The sequence below is a fragment of the Littorina saxatilis genome, linkage group LG12, assembly GCF_037325665.1.
Source record: "Littorina saxatilis isolate snail1 linkage group LG12, US_GU_Lsax_2.0, whole genome shotgun sequence".
Lineage (NCBI taxonomy): Eukaryota > Metazoa > Mollusca > Gastropoda > Littorinimorpha > Littorinidae > Littorina > Littorina saxatilis.
In genome coordinates this window covers 55,048,491-55,069,050 of record NC_090256.1, presented here as the reverse complement: position 1 = coordinate 55,069,050, position 20,560 = coordinate 55,048,491, and the positions used below count along the sequence as shown (strand labels likewise).

Here is a 20,560-nt window from a genome sequence, read left to right as displayed (position 1 = left end):
CTGGCCATTCCAAAAGAAATTTTAAAGTGGACTTATTCGCCATGGTAGATTCTGCAAACAATTAAATAATGTTCATCTTGATTTTGATCTCCAGAAACAACTGTCACAAGCAGAAGTTACCTTGGGGGCATTTTACTGGGTTTTTTAATTTTGTTTTGTTGCTTTTTTTTGGCATTTTTTGTGTGCATTTTTTGTTTTTTTGTGCATTAATTTTACTGTTTTTGTCAATTAACACATGACAGCTTTGATTTACCTCTGATTTACCTAGTTTGTTGCCAAGAAAGAAATAATCTGTTAAATGAATAATTCTTTTCTTTAAATGAAACAAACAGAATTGGAAATCTCTTATTACAAGAAACTCAGTTCACAAGGGCAACATAATGCAGACGATGTGTCTAGCCAGGGGACGTCACTCCATTGGTATTTACCTTTGACCTGACGTGAGGACGGACACGAGTGCTGAACATACACTGCAGACTTTCGCACAAGGTCCTGAAAATGTCTGTTGCTGCAAAGTTCCGCGAAGCTGGGAGGAAGATTATTTGCGTCGGCAGAAACTATGGGTATTGCTGATTGCTGATGGCTTATCCCGTGACTACGGATTTACCTATCTGATTCGATTACTATGAAAGCTTCTCTCTCTCTCTCTCTCTCTCTCTCTCTCTCTCTCTCTCTCTCTCTCTCTCTCTCTCTCTCTCTATGTACGTCTGTCTGTACGTCTGTCTGTCGATATGTCTGTCTCTGTCTTTCTCTCTCTCTCTCTGGTTGTGGTGTGTCAGTGTGTGTGTCGGTCTGTGCGAACATGTGTTTAGAACAGTGCACTTTTTAAATATCTCTTAGAGGGAGAGGACAGATTTGTGTTAGGAAGCATAAACTTCCTGTAGCTCATTCCTAGGCTTCACTTCTTATATATATATCTGAACCACTAATGAACATGCATGCCTATATCCCTCTCCTGCTGTTTATTTACTGACCTCTTTACCAGGTACCACATTAATTACCAAGACATTTATGGACCAATTATTTTCACTATATAGTCCTAATTAAGGGGAATTAAGTCTCCCAGTCACATTGTTCTTCCACTAGCTGCCACCCCAGCTATCACTTATGCCCCCCCCCCCCCCAACACACACACAAAACCTCACACCAGCAACCCCCACCTTCATATCTCCCCCTTTCATTAATTGCATACCTCAAGCCTCAACAGTGTTAATTAATGTCCCCAGAAAGTGAACCTTGTAAGACGATATGTCAGTGGAATCTTGATTGAAAATAGGTCCAAATTAATGCCCTGGCTAAGAAAAATATTGTTCAGTCAAATGAACAGCTTCTGAAAGCATATTGTCAAGATGTCTGCTGTACCATGTGATGCTTTTAAACTGTGAAGTTTGTGGGGATTTTTTTCTTCTGAATTCGTGCAAGAACAACTTATTTAAACCAATAATTGTTTGTTAAAGGCACAGTACGCCTCCCGTAAACCATCACTGATACTGTCAGGCTTCTACACACAGTACAAACACCCTTTCATTTACACACTCACCGTTTTTGAACATCCTAGCTAGGTGCCCTACGTAAAGAGCGAGCAATTTTCAAAGAAATAATTTTGCAGATTGTTTGATAACAAAATCAGACGGTGCGTTTTGGCAATGGACCTAACTTTTAATATCTAAATGATATACCGTAAAATCCCTAGCATAAGCCCACCATCTAGCAAACGCCCACCCCCCACTTTGGGCCAAAAGTTGTGCATAGGGGTAACTACCTAGCAAACGCCCACCCTGATTTTTTCAAAGAGACTATAGGCTCACTTTCACTAGGATTTGTGCAGACTGTTCTAAAAGTAATCTTTTTCTCCTTCTTTATCTTTTCGTGTTTCTTTCCTTTTTTCTTATTCTTTGTCCCCTCTCCTCACTCCCACCCATCGTTCATGTTTTTTCGAGTTTCTCTTCTCTTTTTTTTTCCTAAGTTTGTGGGTTTTTCTTTCTCAGAAAGATTGGGCCTTTTGAAGACAAAATCCAAGTTCAGTTAACGTTTCATTTCCAAAGGCGATCGTGTAATTTCTTCCCTGTACAGAAAGAAAGGGCTTCATTGGTGTTGACATTTCGACATTTCATCAAGTTTCTTTTTCCCGGAATTGTGTTGTTATTGTTTGTCCTTGCAAAGGTCTGGCGATTTTCTTTTTACTCATAAATTTATATGAATGACTATGCTCGTGTTGTTTTCAGAAGAGCCAGTCCTTCTCTCTCTCTCTCTCTCTCTCTCTCTGTCTCTCTCTCTCTCTCTCTCTCTCTCTCTCTCTCTCTCTCTCTCTCTCTCTCTCTCTCTCTCTCTCTCTCTCTCTCTCTCTCTCTCTCTCTGTCTATCTCTCTCTCTCTGTCTCTCTCTCTCTCTCTCTCTCATGGTTGGCCTTCTTTGCCTCAAAGTCCTTTTTTTTCTTTTTTTCTTCACTTCTACTCACACGACCTAACTTACATGCTTTCTGGGTTTGTATTCACTCAATTACACGGTTGAGCACAAAACTTACTTTGTGCAAAGGGGTCTATCCCCAGCAAACGCCCACCCCCCCCAATTTTGCCCTAAATCTGTGCACAGGGGGGGTGGGCTTATGCTAGGGATTTTACGGTATTGACAGCTTGTTACACAAACATTCTTAAATCATAAAAGATTTTTTTTTCATCAAGACCAGATCAGTACAATTCAAAGTTTTGAAAGTTTGAAAAAAAGAAAAGCCCGGAAGCAGGGTCACGCAAGGTTATGGTTCTCGTAGCAGACGACAGAAATGCCTATCGCCAGTTCCTCTGAACAGTCAAAAGCCATCGCTAGAGTTCATGTGAATCACATCCGTTTGGTGCGTTTAGATTCAGAGGTACATAATAACGTACTATTGCAGATAAGCTTACAGCGAGTGGCATTGGAAATCACAAACTGACGGCTACATTGTGAAAAAAAGGAAACTGGATCACACGGGTTCACGATGGCTCAGGGGTAAGATAAACCACGCAAACAAAAATTTCTTTGACAATTGCTCGCTCTTTACAGAGGGCACCTACGGTAAGATGTTCTCAAGCGGTGAGTGTTTAAATGAAAGGGGTTTGTACTGTGTGTAAAAGCCTGACAGTATCTGTGATGGTTTACGGGAGGCTTACTGTGCCTTTAATGTTTCTTTTTGAATGAAGCATCAGTTTATTTTTGTCCGATCTTCTAATAGATGGCTTTTGCTTTTTTCTCCAGAGCACATGCTGCAGAATTAGGAAATCCAGTTCCCGAGAAGCCCATATTGTTCTTCAAGCCGACCTCCTCTTACCTGTCTGAGGGTTCACCAATACAGGTTTGTTTCCAGTGTTGAAAAAATAGGAATTAATAGTCAGTTCAATTTTTGTTTTATCCCACAAGGTAGATTTTTTTAATAGAGGGAGTATGTTTGTGGTGTTCAATTTGGGATCATTTTAAGTAAGAATAAGAGAGGTGTGCATTCAGGAATGTTGCATTAAAATGCTAGCAATTTTGTTGTTGTTGACAAGTTTGCTGAAATATCTAGAGAAGTTGTATCAACTTTCAGAAGTTTAAGGCGATTTAACTTTTTAAGGTTGCTGTATCTGTCTTTTACATTTAGAGCGCTCCGGTTTCTCAGAAGTTTAAGGCAGCTATAGTCCTTGGCGTCACCTTAATTTCTACCACCTGAGCAAGTTTGGCAGCTCTGCCTGACATGAGACGAAAGTTTGGCGATTCGAAATAAGTTTAGGCATAATACCACATTCAAGGCTACTAATACTGAAGTTTTGTCAGATCTACAGTCAGCTTGTTTGTTATGTTGTGGTAGTATATATATTATGCTGTTGTGGCCGGTAGTGAGCTGGTAAAGAAAAAGAAGACCACTTTAACTTGTGAATTAGCAGGAAAAAACTAACAAAAAGCTGAAAGCAGGAAATTAGCTTGTGATTTAGTATTTCGTAAAGACAAGCAGACAAAAATATTTAGGGACAAAAGTTTTCAAGCCTTTTTGACTCACATGCGAAGCAAAAGTGAGTCTATGTACTCACCCGAGTCGTCCGTCCGTCCGTCCGTCCGGAAAACTGTAACGTTGGATATTTCTTGGACACTATTCAGTCTATCAGTACCAAATTTGGCAAGATGGTGTATGATGACAAGGCCCCAAAAAACATACATAGCATCTTGACCTTGCTTCAAGGTCAAGGTCGCAGGGGCCATAAATGTTGTCTAAAAAACAGCTATTTTTCACATTTTTCACATTTTCTCTGAAGTTTTTGAGATTCAATACCTCACCCATATATGATATATAGGGCAAAGTAAGCCCCATCTTTTGATACCAGTTTGGTTTACCTTGCTTCAAGGTCAAGGTCACAGGAGCTCTTCAAAGTTGGATTGTATACATATTTTGAAGTGACCTTGACCCTGAACTATGGAAGATAACTGTTTCAAACTTAAAAATTATGTGGGGCACATGTTATGCTTTCATCATGAGACACATTTGGTCACATATGATCAAGGTCAAGGTCACTTTGACCCTTATGAAATGTGACCAAAATAAGGTAGTGAACCACTAAAAGTGACCATTATCTCATGGTAGAAAGAGCCAATAAGCACCATTGTACTTCCTATGTCTTGAATTAACAGCTTTGTGTTGCATGACCTTGGATGACCTTGACCTTGAGGTCACATGTATTTTGGTAGGAAAAATGTGTAAAGCAGTTCTTAGTGTATGATGTCATTGCTAGGTTTGTCATGTAAAGGTCAAGGTCAAGCATGTGAGTCGTATGGGCTTTGCCCTTCTTGTTTGGAATTTCTTGTGGAAGAAGATGAATACAAAAGAATATGATTATTATTATCCTCAGATACCGAAGGGCTGCAGTTCCTTGCACCATGAGGTAGAGCTTGGCATCATTATCGAGCGCACAGGCAAGAACATCTCAGAATCGTCAGCCCTGGACCATGTTGGCGGTTACATTCTTGCACTGGACATGACTGCAAGAGATTTTCAGGACGAGGCGAAGAAGAAAGGCCAGCCATGGGCAATGGCCAAAGGTTTTGACACGTCGTGTCCTGTGAGTGGTTTCATCCCCCGTGAAAAGGTGCAGGATCCGCAGAACGTCAACTTGTGGTGCAAGGTGAGAGAGTTAAATTCAGATGCTGTGTGTGTGTGTGTGTGTGTGTGTGTGTGTGTGTGTGTGTGTGTGTGTGTGTGTGTGTGTGTGTGTGTGTGTGTGTGTGTGTGTGTGTGTTTGGATGGGACTGAGATTACCCTCAGGTGAAAATTTCAAGCATGCATCTAGCTTTATAATCTAACCTTAACAACAACAAAATAACACAAAAAACACAAACAACTAAAGTGAGACAGAGACTCTTTAAGCTCTGCTTCCAAGAGAAAATGCCAAATTCACACACTGGAAAACTTATCCGGTCACAACTTCCCATCATCAATGTATCCTTTTTGAATTCACCTATAAATGTATAATGTCCTTGTCGTTTTGTGTGTGTGTGTGTGTGTGTGTGTGTGTGTGTGTGTGTGTGTGTGTGTGTGTGTGTGTGTGTGTGTAAGAATAAGCACAAGTATATATGATGTAACATTAGATTAATGTACTCAATCTACAAAAAAAACCCACACATCTATGGCCGAAAAACATCACCTCAACAAACGTTTCTTTCTGTTGTATCCAGGTGAACGGGCAGACAAAGCAAGACGGCAACACCAAGGACATGATCTTCAGCATTCCCAACCTAATTTCCTACATCAGTCAGTACTTCACGCTGGAAGCAGGTGACGTCATCCTTACAGGAACACCCAGCGGGGTCAGTGCCACGAAACCGGGTGACACCATACAGTGCGGGCTGGCTGATGTTGTCTCCATGCAGTTTGACGTGAAGCAGGGATAGTTGTTCAAGGCATTTTTTTTATGGAATGGCACAATGATATGGCTGTAATGTTACGCTCTAGCTTCCGATGAGAGAAAAGCTCCCGATAAAGGACATTTTGTTGTTGTCCCTTCTGTCTTTTTAGCTTCAAGGTTGTCCCTCTGTTGCAGGGATGGCTGTAATATGGCTTGTTTGCACGAGTGGTGAATGATGGAGAAGTCTTGATTCATTACGGTTGAATAAAAAAATCAAATTACACGCTATATATGGTTACACAGACATGTTCATGTTAAATAATCAAAAATCAAAAATGAAAAAAAATCAAAGGAAACTAGTTCCTTGTGTTATGTGCTGTGTTGATAGAACAGTGATATTGTTTGGGGAACAGTAGTGCCAAAAGAGAAAGAGAGAGGGAGAGATGTGGGGGTTGGGGGGAGGGGGGTTAGAGATGGAGGGAAAAAGAGAATGCATGCATGTGTGTTGCCCTACTGAACCAAATACCATACATTTAATACCCTCAGTTTAACCAGAAATTACATGGTATAACCCTATTTTCAGTGTCTGCCATATCTTCACCTTTTTACATTTCAAGTAGTACTTACAGGGTTCATTAGTATACAGTGGAACCCCCCGCGGGTTAGGGGGAAGAATTTACCCGATGCTCCCCAGCATGTCGTAAGAGGCGACTAACGGATTCTGTTTCTCCTTTTACCCTTGTTAAGTGTTTCTTGTATAGAATATAGTCAATGTTTGTAAAGATTTTAGTCAAGCAGTATGTAAGAAATGTTAAGTCCTTTGTACTGGAAACTTGCATTCTCCCAGTAAGGTCATATATTGTACTACGTTGCAAGCCCCTGGAGCAATTTTTTGATTAGTGCTTTTGTGAACAAGAAACAATTAACAAGTGGCTCTATCCCATCTCCCCCCTTTCCCCGTCGCGATATAACCTTCGTGGTTGAAAACGACGTTAAACACCAAATAAAGAAAGAAAGAATACAGTGGAACCCCCCCCCCCCTCTTTATAAAGACCTCCACAAACCTGAGAAAGTCAGGTCATAAAATGGAGGGAGTCCTAAAATGGGGGTACATTTACACAGGTTATGAACAAAATTTGAGAAAACAATGTCTTTTAAAAGAGAGGAAGTCTTAAATTGGCTCGTCTTAAAAGGGGGGTTCCACTGTACTTGAAAGAGTATTCTGTGACAAAAGGGACAGTGCAGCCCCCCTACCCCCCTGGGCTTTCAGCCACGCTCCAGGTGTCTGTCCATTTAGAAAACTACCAAATTTCATTGAATTATTCTTGCAAGGAATTGTACACTGCAATTTTGCAACAAATTAATTTTTATCGTCGTCCTGGCAGCAATTAGCGTAAAACGGATGAATAAAGCAGAAGTACCCGTTGAGGTCCCGTACGTGAACTAATTATTACAAAAGCCAACATGGAAGTGGAGTGGTCTCAACCAGAGCGAGAATTATTTCGATCTTCAGTAGTTTACATCAAGACATTGTGTTTGATTACGTAAAAAAATCGTAAAAAAAAATAGTACAGGTACATGTATTGGGGTTCTATTTTGACATGTTGCACTCAGTCTTAGCCCCATAACAGGATTACTGGAAATGTTTATCACATTTTGGCGGGAGATGCGAACTGACAAACTGCACAAAGTTTTGTTTGGTTAGCAACACTAAAGGTATGTGCAGTAATTTGCGGGATAGTTGTGTGAATGTTTAGACTGTTTATATCATCTTCTGCGGGAAAAAAGTCAAATCATGGCTTCAACAGTGCTCTGAAGCGCACTCCACCTTTAAGGAAAGAGAAATTAATGAAACAAAATGTAAAGGCATTTTCAATCACTGGTGTGACCTATACATCTGCCCTTTAATTCTTCTCCTCCCAGCTTTTACTCCCGACCACACCAAAGAAACAACATTAACTGTACAAAAGCACACGTTGCTGTCTTCTGATTAAGATTTGTTTTTGATTCGATAAGACATGAACATCATTATCTTTTTTAACGTTTAACTGTATAGGACAAGCTCCTTTTTCTGTGCCAATTTTGGGCGTGACTGACTGACTGACATCGAGGTCAGTGGTTATCAAGGTCAGGAAAAACGTATTTTCATTTCAAACGGAACAACTGGGTTATCTGAAGTAATTATTTAAAACTAAAAAATCTAAAAACCAAATACAAACACAAAAACTTGTGATTTTATCTGCCACTTGGATTTCTTTTGTCTTGCCTGGAATGGTTGCTTTAGCTCGAAAGAAAATTTGCATATAATGCCGTCTGTGATTTTGTGTTAAATGTGATGAATAATTTGATGAACGAAATCAGAAACTTGCAACGAATGCAATAAAGGAATACATGACTTATACAACATGCGCTGTTTGATTCTCTCTCCCCCCCCCCTCTCTCTCCCTCTCTCTCTTTATCTTTATGTCTGTGTGCGTGTGTCTGTGTACGTGTGTAGTGTATTTATATTTGTGTGTGTGTGTTTTGAAGAAAAAAGTTAAACACGATCATAAAATAGAAAAACAAAAACAAAAACAAGTCACGTAAGGCGAAAATACAACATTTAGTCAAGCTGTCGAACTCACAGAATGAAACTGAACGCAATTCAATTTTTCAGCAAGACCGTATACTCGTAGCATCGTCAGTCCACCGCTCGTGGCAAAGGCAGTAAAATTGACAAGAAGAGCGGGGTAGTAGTTGCGCTGAGAAGGATAGCACGCTTTTCTGTACCTCTCTTTGTTTTAACTTTCTGAGCGTGTTTTTAATCCAAACATATCATATCTATATGTTTTTGGAATCAGGAACCGACAAGGAATAAGATGAAAGTGTTTTTAAATTGATTTCAAAAATTTAATTTTGATCATAATTTTTATATTTTTAATTTTCAGAGCTTGTTTTTAATCTAAATATAACATATTTATATGTTTTTGGAATCAGGAAATGATGAAGAATAAGATGAACGTAAATTTGGATCCTTTTATAAATTTGTTTATTTTTTTACAATTTTCAGATTTTTAATGACCAAAGTCATTAATTAATTTTTAAGCCACCAAGCTGAAATGCAATACCGAAGTCCGGCCTTTGTCGAAGATTGCTTGGCCAAAATTTCAATCAATTTGATTGAAAAATGAGGGTGTGACAGTGCCCCCTCAACTTTTACAAAAAGCCGGATATGACGTCATCAAAAGTATTTATCGAAAAAAATGAGAAAAAAAAAATCCGGGGATATCATTCCCCGGAACTCTCCTGTCAAATTTCATAAAGATCGGTCCAGTAGTTTGGTCTGAATCGCTCCACACACACGCACGCACAGACAGACAGACAGACACACACACACACATACACCACACCCTCGTCTCGATTCCCCCCTCTACGTTAAAACATTTAGTCAAAACTTGACAAAATGTAACAAAATCACTTATTCATCTGCCTACAACCGCTGCTAAATATTAAAGGTTGTAATGTTGGATATCATAAAGAACAGATACAAGCAGTGAGCAGTAACTGTTATTTGAGAATACTTTTTGCACTTCAAAATCTTTGAAAAACATTCCTGACATCAGATATTTGCATACTTTTTTGTTTGAAACAATTTCAAAGACAATCCTAGTTTCAATTACTATTTTTCTTTCCTCTTTTTGTTAAAGAATTTAGAAAATAAGACTGGTATAAAAAAAAAGAGATAAGGGGAAGTCAGTTAATAAGAGCGACAAATATTGCTTTTCATTAATAAAACTTTTTTGGCAGTGACACACATTTTAAATGACCCGTGGGTTCAGCATAACTGAACAGGAGTCAAGCCAAGAAAAGGAATCCATGTTACTATGCACTTATAAATGAAAACCCACGTGGCTTTGTAATGTTTTGCGGGTTTAGTGTGCCATCGAACCTCATTTGCACGCACGCACGCACACATCAGACACACATATACACGCACACACACACACACACACGCACTTACACACACACACACACACACACACGCACACACACACACATCAGGGCTCCCCAAAGCGCGCGTCCCTGCGTCCTATACGCACTAGAAGCCAAAAACACGTACTATTGTAGAAATGTATCGAGGGGTTCCCGAGACGCACTAAACTTTAAAGGAGCGGGTCCCGGAACGCACTCGATTTCCTTTGTCGTTGTAAATACCATTTTTAGACTGCAATCATCAGCTATTTCGAACCTGAGGTACATAACGGATTTTATACTGTATACTGCAAGCACAACTCATATTTGAACATTAACATCGTGTATTTGGATTTTGAAATCTTATTCTGACATTATGTTTACTGAGAAAGAAAGAAAACATAAAAATAAAAAGGACGGGAAGTCAACTGGAAAGTGTGTGCGTGTGTGTGTGTGTGCGGGTGTGTGTGTGTGTTCCAATCATCAAGGAGTTTTGTCGTGTCAACCTAGAATATTTAAATGAAAAGGACATTTTACAGTACACTAAGCGTGACCACAATGTTTTATAAACTGTACACAGGGACTTTTCGGTTTTTGGACCCTTGGGACCCCCTAAAATTCTGCAGTGGGGGTCCATGGACCCTCTAACAATTGAAAGTGGGGGTTCCGAGACGCACTAGTCGAGCGGCGTCCGTGGGGAGCCCTGCACACACACACACATACAAATACACACACACACACACACACACGCACGCGCACATACACATACACACACACACACACACAAACACACACGCACGCGCGCACACACACACACACGCGCACACATACACACACACTCACACACACACACACACACGTACACACACACACACACACATACACACACACACAAACTCACACACTCGCACACACACACATAAACACACACACATAAATACACACATAAACACACACACACACACACACACACACACACACACACACACACACACACATACACTTGTGCGTACTTAAAAATCCTCTACCTTTCTTTCTTGGTTTCGTTGGTTCTATCTTTCAGTCTCACACACACCTCCTCTCCCCATGAGCACACACACACACACACACACACACACACACCCACGTACACACACACACACACATACACATACACACACTCCCACATATACACAAACTCACACGCACACACACACACACACACACACACACACACACACCCCACACACACACACCAATCACGAAAAGGTCGAAGAAGGTTGATGGCCTACTGCCCCATTAAGTTGTAAAACGAGATTGACTCACGATACGTTGAGTATAAGAGTTCTGTTTTTTCTCATGTCCATTACAGTTGAAATTTTCTCTCAGGTCATCTGTCCATCTCTGTCATCTCAAGGTAAGCAGTTTTCCTTTTCTGAGTTGATTCATAATGGCTTAAACATTGTTAATCCTTCAACTAGAAACTTCGTATTGAAAGTCTCTGTCTTTCATTTTTTTTTTCTTTTGACATGTGTGGTTATTGTTTTTTCTGACGCATTATTTCTTCTCCTTTTTTCTTTACATTAGAATAGATGAATAGAGAATACTACATGGCTTGCTGTGTCGTACCAGATTTACACGAGTTGTTTGTTTAAATATTGAACTGCGAGCAAAAGCGAGCTGTTCACTATTTGAAAAAGTAACGAGTATTCTGCTTATCTCACATATAGAGAATACTACATGGCTTGCTGTGTCGTACCAGATTTACACGAGTTGTTTTTTTTAAATATTGAACTGCGAGCGAAAGCGAGCTGTTCACTATTTGAAAAAGCAACGAGTGTAAATCTGGTACGATACAGCAAGCCATGTAGTATTCTGTTTATCCTACATACTGTACTTACGTGTATTTTACTGAAAATGTCCTGCAATCGAGGCAGCTAAATTGAAGACGCTTGTTTTGGAACCTCGATCTCTTCTAAACCCTCGTGCAATCTATTACGTCAAAGCAAAGAAACGTCACTCTGAAAGTGTGGCGTGACGTGTTAGTTCTAAAGATCCATCGAAGGTAATTAGCGAGCGCAATTTTTTTTCTATAATGACGTTTGTCTCGGTGACTTTGGCATCATAAGCAGTGGAAAAACAGGTCCTTGCCAGACTTGCTTGACATGACCTCATTTACATGATATACACACGTGTGATTTGAACGATTATTATCTCACGGGTGTCTCTCTCACGTATGTAGGATAAACTGTACTGTTTTACTCAAAACGTCCAGCAGCCGTGGCAGCCAAATTGAAGACACTTCTTTTGGAACCTCGATCTCTTCCAAAGCCTCGTGCAATCTTTTACGCCAAAGCAAAGAAACGTCACTCTGGAAAGTGTAGCGTGACGTGTTAGTTCTGAACATTCATCGAGGGGAATTAGCGAGCGCAATTTGTTTTCTATAATGACGTTTGTCTTTGTGACTTTGGCATTATCAACAGTGATAAAACAGGTCCCTGCCAGACTTGCTTGACACGACCTCATTAACATGATATACACACATGTGGTTAGAACGATATTGTTATCTAATGGGTGGTCTCTCTCACGTATGTGGGATAAATGTTCTTCTTCAATCTCTCTTATTCTACATGAATGTCTGTCTCTATCTGTAGCAGTGCTTGCGTACTTTGACTGAATAGTTGATTGATTGACTCGTTGACTGCTTGACTGCCTCGTAAACTGATTGATTGACTCGTTGACTGCTTGACTGCCTCGTAAACTGATTGATTGACTCGTTGACTGCTTGACTGCCTCGTAAACTGATTGATTGAAAACAGACTGGCTGAATGATTAAATAGTTGATAGATAGAATGACATACGGATTTATATTTAAGGCAAGAGGTGACACAACATTTTGTTCAAAATCGTGTTTTGGATTCTTTGCATTTATAGGGTGCTTTGAAAACCATATAATCATTGTGGGATGTCAATTTGCGATTGACATGGAAATGAGATGAAATCATTTTTGGATCGACTTCTTAAATTTTAATCGTAGTACTAATTAACCTATGTTTGTTAATTGTGATCACATTTTAAGAGTACACATGACATATGTACATATTTTTAGATTCCGAATATGTTGAAGAATACGCTGCAATCAATTTTAAATCTGTAAAAATTTGAATTTATGATAACTTTAATGAGCCAACTCATCAATTAGTTTTTAAGCCTCCAAGCTGAAATGCAATACCAAAGTCCGGGCTTCGTCGAAGATTACTTGACCAAACTTTCAACCAATTTGGTTGAAAAATGAGAGCGTGACAGTACCGCCTCAACTTTCACGAAAAGCCGGATATGACGTCATCAAAGACATTTATAAAAAAAATGAAAAAACATCTGGAGATACCATACTCAGGATCTCTCATGTCAAGTTTCATGAAGATCGGTCCAGTAGTTTTTTCTGAATCGCTCTACACCGGCACACACAGACACACACACAGACACACACACAGCCTCGGACACACACACAGACACACACACATACACCACGACCCTCGTCTTGATTCCCCCCTCTACGTTAAAACATTTAGTCAAAACTTGACTAAATGTAAAAAAAACACGTCTGGGGATATCATACTCAGGAACTCTCATGTAATGTTTCATGGAGATCGGTCCAGTAGTTTTTTCTGAATCGCTCTACACCGGCACACACAGACACACACACAGACACACACACAGCCTCGGACACACACACACACATACACCACGACCCTCGTCTTGATTCCCCCCTCTACGTTAAAACATTTAGTCAAAACTTGACTAAATGTAAAAAAAACACGTCTGGGGATATCATACTCTCATGTAATGTTTCATGGAGATCGGTCCAGTAGTTGTATCTGAATCGCTGTACACACACACACACACACACACATACACACACGTACACCGACACGCCCGCAAGCACACACACGCACACACACTCACACAACACGTTCTAGATAGAAAAGTCACGACAGCGCAAGTATAAAACGGCTGCTTATCTGCATACCTGCACGGTTGAATTTTCCACATCATCTGTCTTCTATCTCTAGGTGAGTACTCCACAACCATAGCTACTGGAAACTTAGAACAACATTTGGATTGTGTTCAACCCGATTTTTCGAACCGGAGGAATAGAATAGAAAATAAATGCATACATGAATAAATAAATAACTGATTAGATAAATAAATAAGGAGATCCAGTAATAAAGAATTCAAGAACAAGAAAGTTTGTCAATTTTTTTGAATTCTTGACTTTGCACCTTTGGAAGCCAATGTGTATCGGATTTAAATTTTTTTTTTATCTGTCTGTCGTCTAGTCATGAAGGTTGTCGCTGTGTTGCTGGCTGTACTGGTGGTGGCCTACGCTGCCCCGGCCCCGGAGAAACGTTTCATCATCAGTGACATCAAGCACGCTATCAGCAGCATCGGACACAGCTTTTCGCATCTCTGGGACTCTGCCAAGAGTGAATTCCACAAGCTCGCTTCTCACAGTGAGTTTCACTTCTTGTCAGTGTTGCTGTTGCACGTTCAGCTTTAAAACTTTCCATAGGGTTATCCTGATCTTCAATAGTAACAAAGTGCTTAAATATGGCGGCCTATAGCATGTTTTTTCTTTGACAAACGACACAAAGGACCCAGTTAAGCCCATTTTCGGTGCTCAGTCATTCCGTCAGTGAATATCACTCGCGTAATGGAGTCCGAAGTTGACTACGCGTAGACTTTATACCTAAAATATAGTGACAAAGCCTCGTGCAACGTGCAGACTTCGTTATGACAGTTATGATTTCCCGGTACTTACACCAACCACTAGCAGGAATACCCGTCTTCGCCCTTCTCTCACTGAGATACATGTACAGCCAATTATACGTACACGTGCCCATAAAAAAAACCATACAAACAAAACACACCTGGTAAGAGCCTCTCCCGCTCAGATTCATTCGAATTCTCTACCCACTTACACACGGAAACCACGAAGCTTCCCTTTGAGGTTTCAACAACGTAATTCTATAAGCTGCTTTCTTTGCTTGACTCTGCCTTGTATTTCAAACTCTCCCGTTCAGTCGAATCACTTGTAAAATTCATTAACCGGACTCCTCTGATTAAAAGTAGAGCTTTCTCTACTTTGCGGGTTCAGTGCGTCAGTGCGTACTTGTTTTTAAAAAGGTTTCCTTTGTGCTTTCAGTCAACTTTGACAGTGTAGTTGCGAAGCTGGTTCCTTTGATCGACTCATCGCGTACCGAGTCAGGGTGCCAAAACGTCTGCGTGGGAGCCGCTTCTTCGGTGCTGGGACCTGTGGGATCCCTTGCCGGTAGCTTGTGCAAGCCTGCCTGCAAGGCGTAAGTCTTTCACCAATTCTTTTATCATCTCCAACAAACGATTTCCGGCAATCTAGTTGCGTTTTGAGTCCTTGGTAATTTTTTTAATTCGAAATCATGGTTAATAAGAAATCTGACATAGGTAAAGTAACATTAGAATCAACAACAACCATACTAATGTCAAGAGTTAGACAGTAAGCCATGCATTTATTGATCCGCACAAGAATTTCCCTGTGAAATTGAATGATCTTTCTTTCGCTTTTTTAACATTAGGAACATTATAGCCATTTGGCACTTTGCAGATATAGGACTGAAGACAGTTTGCAATGTTTCCTGATTTACAACCGACTTGGTTATTGAAATTACTTAGTTGAAAAGAATATTAGATAACACTGACAACTTTAAAAAAACCCATTTAGCACGTATTGAGTTTATTCTTACGAGATAGTACATATTCTCCAAATTCTGTGTTTCTATTCGACTATTCACCTAGTACTAGCTTAACATACAATCTCATATTACGGACTGAGTCAAAGATTGTTTGACCACATTTTCAATCAACGTGGTAAAAACACGAGGTCGTCGCAGTGCCACCTCATATTTTTTTTCTAAAAGTCGGCTATGAGATCATCAAAAGTACGTCTGGGGAAATCATGTAGTAGAATTTGTATGTAAAGCTTGATGAAGATCTGTTTAGTAATTTTCTGAAAATCCCTCTACACACACACACACGCAAGCACACATATATAAACACATACACAAACACATACACCACCACCTTCTTCTCGATTCCCGGTCTATCTGAACTTGACTCATGCGAAAAATATATTAAATCGTCGAATCGTGTGATTTTTCTCTCTTCTTAACTGCAGAGCTCTGGCTAAGTTGGAGCAAGCTGCCGGATAAGCTAACAACCTGACCACCCCCCACGCGCAATGGAATTGTCCAAAGGATACACAACCAGTGACGTAATTCTCCCTCAGTGCTGTACTTCATGGTTAGAGACCAAATGAACGCATAATTGAGTTACCTCACTGTACTTGTTTGTGGGAAATAAACAAGACACTAAATGTTCAGCTTGTGATTTTTCAATTCAGGAGATGAATGAATGAGTGAGGGAAGAAGAGAGTTGGTGGTTATGGTGGTGGTGGTTACGGAATGGTTTTGTGTTTGTGTTTGTTGTGTGTGTGTGCGTGTATAGCAACAAACTAAAGTTTGAGATTTTTAATGACCAACCTCATTATTTGATTATTAAGCTTCCACGCTGTTATCATAGTCCGGAATTTGTCGAACAATTAGGGCTTCACACAGCCGTCTGCATTTTCACTAAAAGCCGAATATGCCGTCATCAAAGACATCTATTGAAGGGTGAAGAAAAAAAGTCCAAGTGGTAACGTACCAAGGAACTATCACGTGAGATCAGTTTAGTAGTTATCACGGAATCGTTCTACACACACACACACACACTCACACACACACACGCACATACACGCACATACACGCACATACACGCACACACACACACACACACAAACACACACACACACACACACACACACACGCACGCACACACTCACACATACACACACAACACACACACATATACACGCACACACACAAACACACACACATGCACGCACACACACACTCGCACGCACCCACGTACGCATACACACAAACACACAAACACACACACACACACACACACACACACACACACACACACACACACACACACATACATACATACATACATCTATCTATCTATATATATATACGACTTGTGTCTGTCTGTCTGTGTGTGTGTGTGTGTGTGTGTGTGTGTGTGTGTGTGTTCGCGATGCACGGCCAAAGTTCTCGATGGATCTGCTTCAAATTTGGTGGGCATATTCAGGTATACCCCGGACACAATCTGGTCGATGAGAATTTTCAACACGTGCTCTCAGCGCGCAGCGCTGAACCGATTTTGGTTTTTCTGTTCATCTTCCCAGATCCATTCCCAGTAACTCTTCCTTATCTTCTCCAGTGTTTTGCGTTTATCTCCCTTCCTTCGTGTGGCGTCAATCCATATTCCCGTTACTATTTTTAGAAGGTCACTGTCCACAACGCTTTCATCCCGGCGAAGCCGGATATTCCCGTTACTATTTTTAGAAGGTCACTGTCCACAACGCTTTCATCCCGGCGAAGCCGGGTATTCCTCTACTTCGCCGTGTACCCGGCGAAGCCGGGTATTCGGCTCTACTTCTTCCCGGCGAAGCCGGGTGTCCCGGCGAAGCCGGTACCCGGCGAAGCGGGTAATCATCTAGTCTATATCTATATATATATACGACTAGTGTCTGTCTGTCTGTCTGTCTGTCTGTTCGCGATGCACGGCCAAAGTTCTCGGTGGATCTTTTTCAAATTTGGACACCGTATTCAGCTACACCCCGGACACAACCTCATCGATGAGATATTTCAACACGTGCTCTCAGCGCGCAGCGCTGTGCGCGCTGAACCGATTTTTGTTTGTTTGTTTGTTTTGTTGTCGGGATCCACTACCAGTAACTCTTCCTTATCTTCTCCAGTGTTTTCAGCCGCGATTATCTCCCTTCCTCCGTGTGGCGTCAATCCATATTCCCGTTACTACGTTACTATTTTTAGAAGGTCACTGCACGTTACTATTTTTAGAAGGTCTCCAGTGTTTTGCGCGTTTATCTCCTTTCCTTCGTGCGCCGGCAAAGCCGGCGTACACCCGGCAAAGCCGGGTCCCTGGCGCAGCCTGGTATTCGGCTCTACTTCTTCCCGGCGAAGCCGGTACCCGGCGAAGCGGGTAATCATCTAGTATATATATATATATATACGGCTTGTGTCTGTCTGTCTGTGTGTGTGTGTGTGTGTGTGTGTGTGTGTGTGTGTGTGTTCGCGATGCACGGCCAAAGTTCTCGATGGATCTGCTTCAAATTTGGTGGGCATATTCAGGTACACCCCGGACACAATCTGGTCGATGAAAATTTTCAACACGTGCTCTCAGCGCGCAGCGCTGAACCGATTTTGGTTTTTCTGCTCATCCATTCCCAGTAACTCTTCCTTACCTTCTCCAGTGTTTTGCGTTTATCTCCCTTCCTTCGTGTGGCGTCAATCCATATTCCCGTTACTATTTTTAGAAGTTCACTGTCCACAACGCTCAATCCATATTCCCGTTACTATTTTTAGAAGGTCACTGTCCACAACGCTCCTTATCTTCTCCAGTGTTTTGCGCGTTTATCTCCCTTCCTTCGTGTGGCGTCAATCGCGTATTCAGGTACACCCCGGACACAATCTGGTCGATGAAAATTTTCAACACGTGCTCTCAGCGCGCAGCGCTGAACCGATTTTGGTTTTTATGGTTTTTCTGTACATCCATTCCCAGTAACTCTTCCTTATCTTCTCCAGTGTTTTGCGCGTTTATCTCCCTTCCTTCGTGTGGCGTCAATCGCGTACGGTGCGCCACTCACCCGGTATTCGGTTCTACTTCTTCCCGGCGAAGCCGGTACCCGGCGAAGCGGGTAATCATCTAGTACATACATACATACATACATACATACATGTACATACATACATACATACATACACAAAACACCCTCGTCACGATTCCTAGTCTATGTTAAAATACCTGTAGTAAAAAATTGACTAAATGTCATGAACATTTTTGATGTGATGTTTGTGATTGGCTGTATCTTAACAACGAAGGTTACTTCATTGGAGATTGTCATTCGAGTGTACAGTTTCAATTCCAAATCTTTCTTTTGACTCCCTTCTTAAAAAATACTATCATTCTCTTCACGTTGATTTCAATGCAGGAACTATGACAGGTGTGCTCATCAATGTCTACTTGCCTCTGTCACCGTAAACACATTTGATACAAAAAATGAACTTAACTCAAAATCGTCGATGAAAGTCGCTTAAAATATGCCAAATGTAGGAACCATGACAGGCGTGCTAAATAGATTTCTACTCGCCTCTGTCACCGTAAACACTTATGATACAAATAATGAACCAATCTCAAAATCGTCGTTGAAACTCGCTTAACTCCCAACAGTTCTTGCTATTTCCCTTGTTTTCCCCATTTCATTACATGAGGTTTTCGAAAGATCATCGAGAATGCAGTTTTGGTCGCATATTTTTGTATTGTATATCATTTTGTTCAGAACTGAAAAGGATCTGATATTGTTTGCATAAGATTAACATAAAATTGCATGAAGAGTTACGTGACACTATGACGTCGTTAGTAATATTGTATGTAATGTAGTTACAGAGTTAGGTTTACTTACGTGCTATGCACCAATCAGTTTATTGTAGTAACAAACTAATAATCCCGAATTTCATATTCCTCCTTTTCTTTTTCTTCAGCGTTCGACGGTTGTGTCGATTCCTCCTTTTGAGCCAGATTTCTCAAATGTTCTGGGCTTAACAGCTGTAAATCTACCTCTTTGTTAAGACTCAATCCCTGTCTTTTACAACCTGATTTTCTTAGAATTTTTGGGTGGTCTTACAGGGGCGGATTAGGGGGGGGGGGTCACAGGGGTTCCGGACCCCTCCCCCCCCCGGCTGTCCCAAAAAAGATTTAATACTAACTTTAAAAGAAATAATGAGTGGCTGCTGACACCAGTTGATCATGTTTAAAATCAAGGATAAGCCATAAATTGTTCATAAAATAGCTAAAACTCTTCAGCTTGCCCCTGTACCCCACAAGGGGTCTACCCCTGGACCCCAGGTTGTAACCCCCCCCCCCCCTCTGGCTTAACTGCTCCGCCCCTGTCTTAAAAGAGGGTTCCATTGTAATTACAGAACATGTCAAGAGCAAGAGCTCAGGAAACTGTGAGGTGTCGGCGTGTCTCCACGTGGAACAACCAGAGCTTATAGGGGCAGGGTTCCACTCAATTATTGAATTAATTGATCAATCTATTCATTACAGAACATGTCAGGAGCACAAGAGCTGAGCACTGAGCTGGGGGGGGGGGGGGGGGGGCTTTAACTGTGCAGTGTCAGGACTGAGGACAGCAGTGGAAAAAGTGGCCACATGGCAGGTCCCTATTGCTTAGTGTCTGTAGTGCAAAAGACAGATAAGCTGGTGGTAGATTTCCAAATGAACACAGTACCCGCAGATCTACTGCTGATTTACGACGGGCAAGCTACAATTCAGGGAAGAGAACACTGCAGCGTTGTAATCCAACTCTTCATTTGTTTCAGGAGAGGACGTCCTTACAAATTAACATTACAACTCTCTGATACAAAAACATAATGCATAGTGTTCTCTAAACAAGAAGTTGTGCTACCACAGGCTGCATTGAGGAAGTACGGTTTTTCTGTCATTGACCTTAATAGCTTTCACACAGCCAGTATATGAGAGACTGATAATGATCTTCTTGGTTACCATTCATGCCCAAGCACGCGGACTTGGTTGCCAGCAGGACAACGTGTCACTGG

At 41.1% G+C, this 20,560-nt stretch overlaps 2 protein-coding genes across 3 annotated transcripts; both read left to right on the top strand.

Annotated features, from left to right (window-relative positions):
* The first annotated feature begins 213 nt into the window (after positions 1–213).
* LOC138982278 (oxaloacetate decarboxylase, mitochondrial-like) lies at positions 214–8,250 on the top strand. The gene is made up of 4 exons (XM_070355524.1): positions 214–563; positions 3,232–3,328; positions 4,854–5,126; positions 5,677–8,250. The coding sequence occupies exons 1-4, from the start codon at positions 499–501 to the stop codon at positions 5,890–5,892; spliced, it is 651 nt and encodes a 216-aa protein (XP_070211625.1). The 5' UTR covers positions 214–498; the 3' UTR covers positions 5,893–8,250.
* Positions 8,251–11,090: 2,840 nt separating this feature from the next.
* LOC138982276 (conotoxin Cl14.12-like) lies at positions 11,091–16,189 on the top strand. Of its 2 annotated transcripts, none has more exons than XM_070355521.1 (4): positions 11,091–11,193; positions 14,117–14,290; positions 14,983–15,136; positions 15,988–16,189. In XM_070355521.1, the coding sequence occupies exons 1-4, from the start codon at positions 11,136–11,138 to the stop codon at positions 16,019–16,021; spliced, it is 420 nt and encodes a 139-aa protein (XP_070211622.1). In that variant the 5' UTR covers positions 11,091–11,135; the 3' UTR covers positions 16,022–16,189. The 2 variants fall into 2 exon arrangements, with proteins under 2 accessions (XP_070211622.1, XP_070211623.1); XM_070355522.1 differs by lacking the exon at positions 11,091–11,193 and adding an exon at positions 13,754–13,849.
* Positions 16,190–20,560: the final 4,371 nt, after the last annotated feature.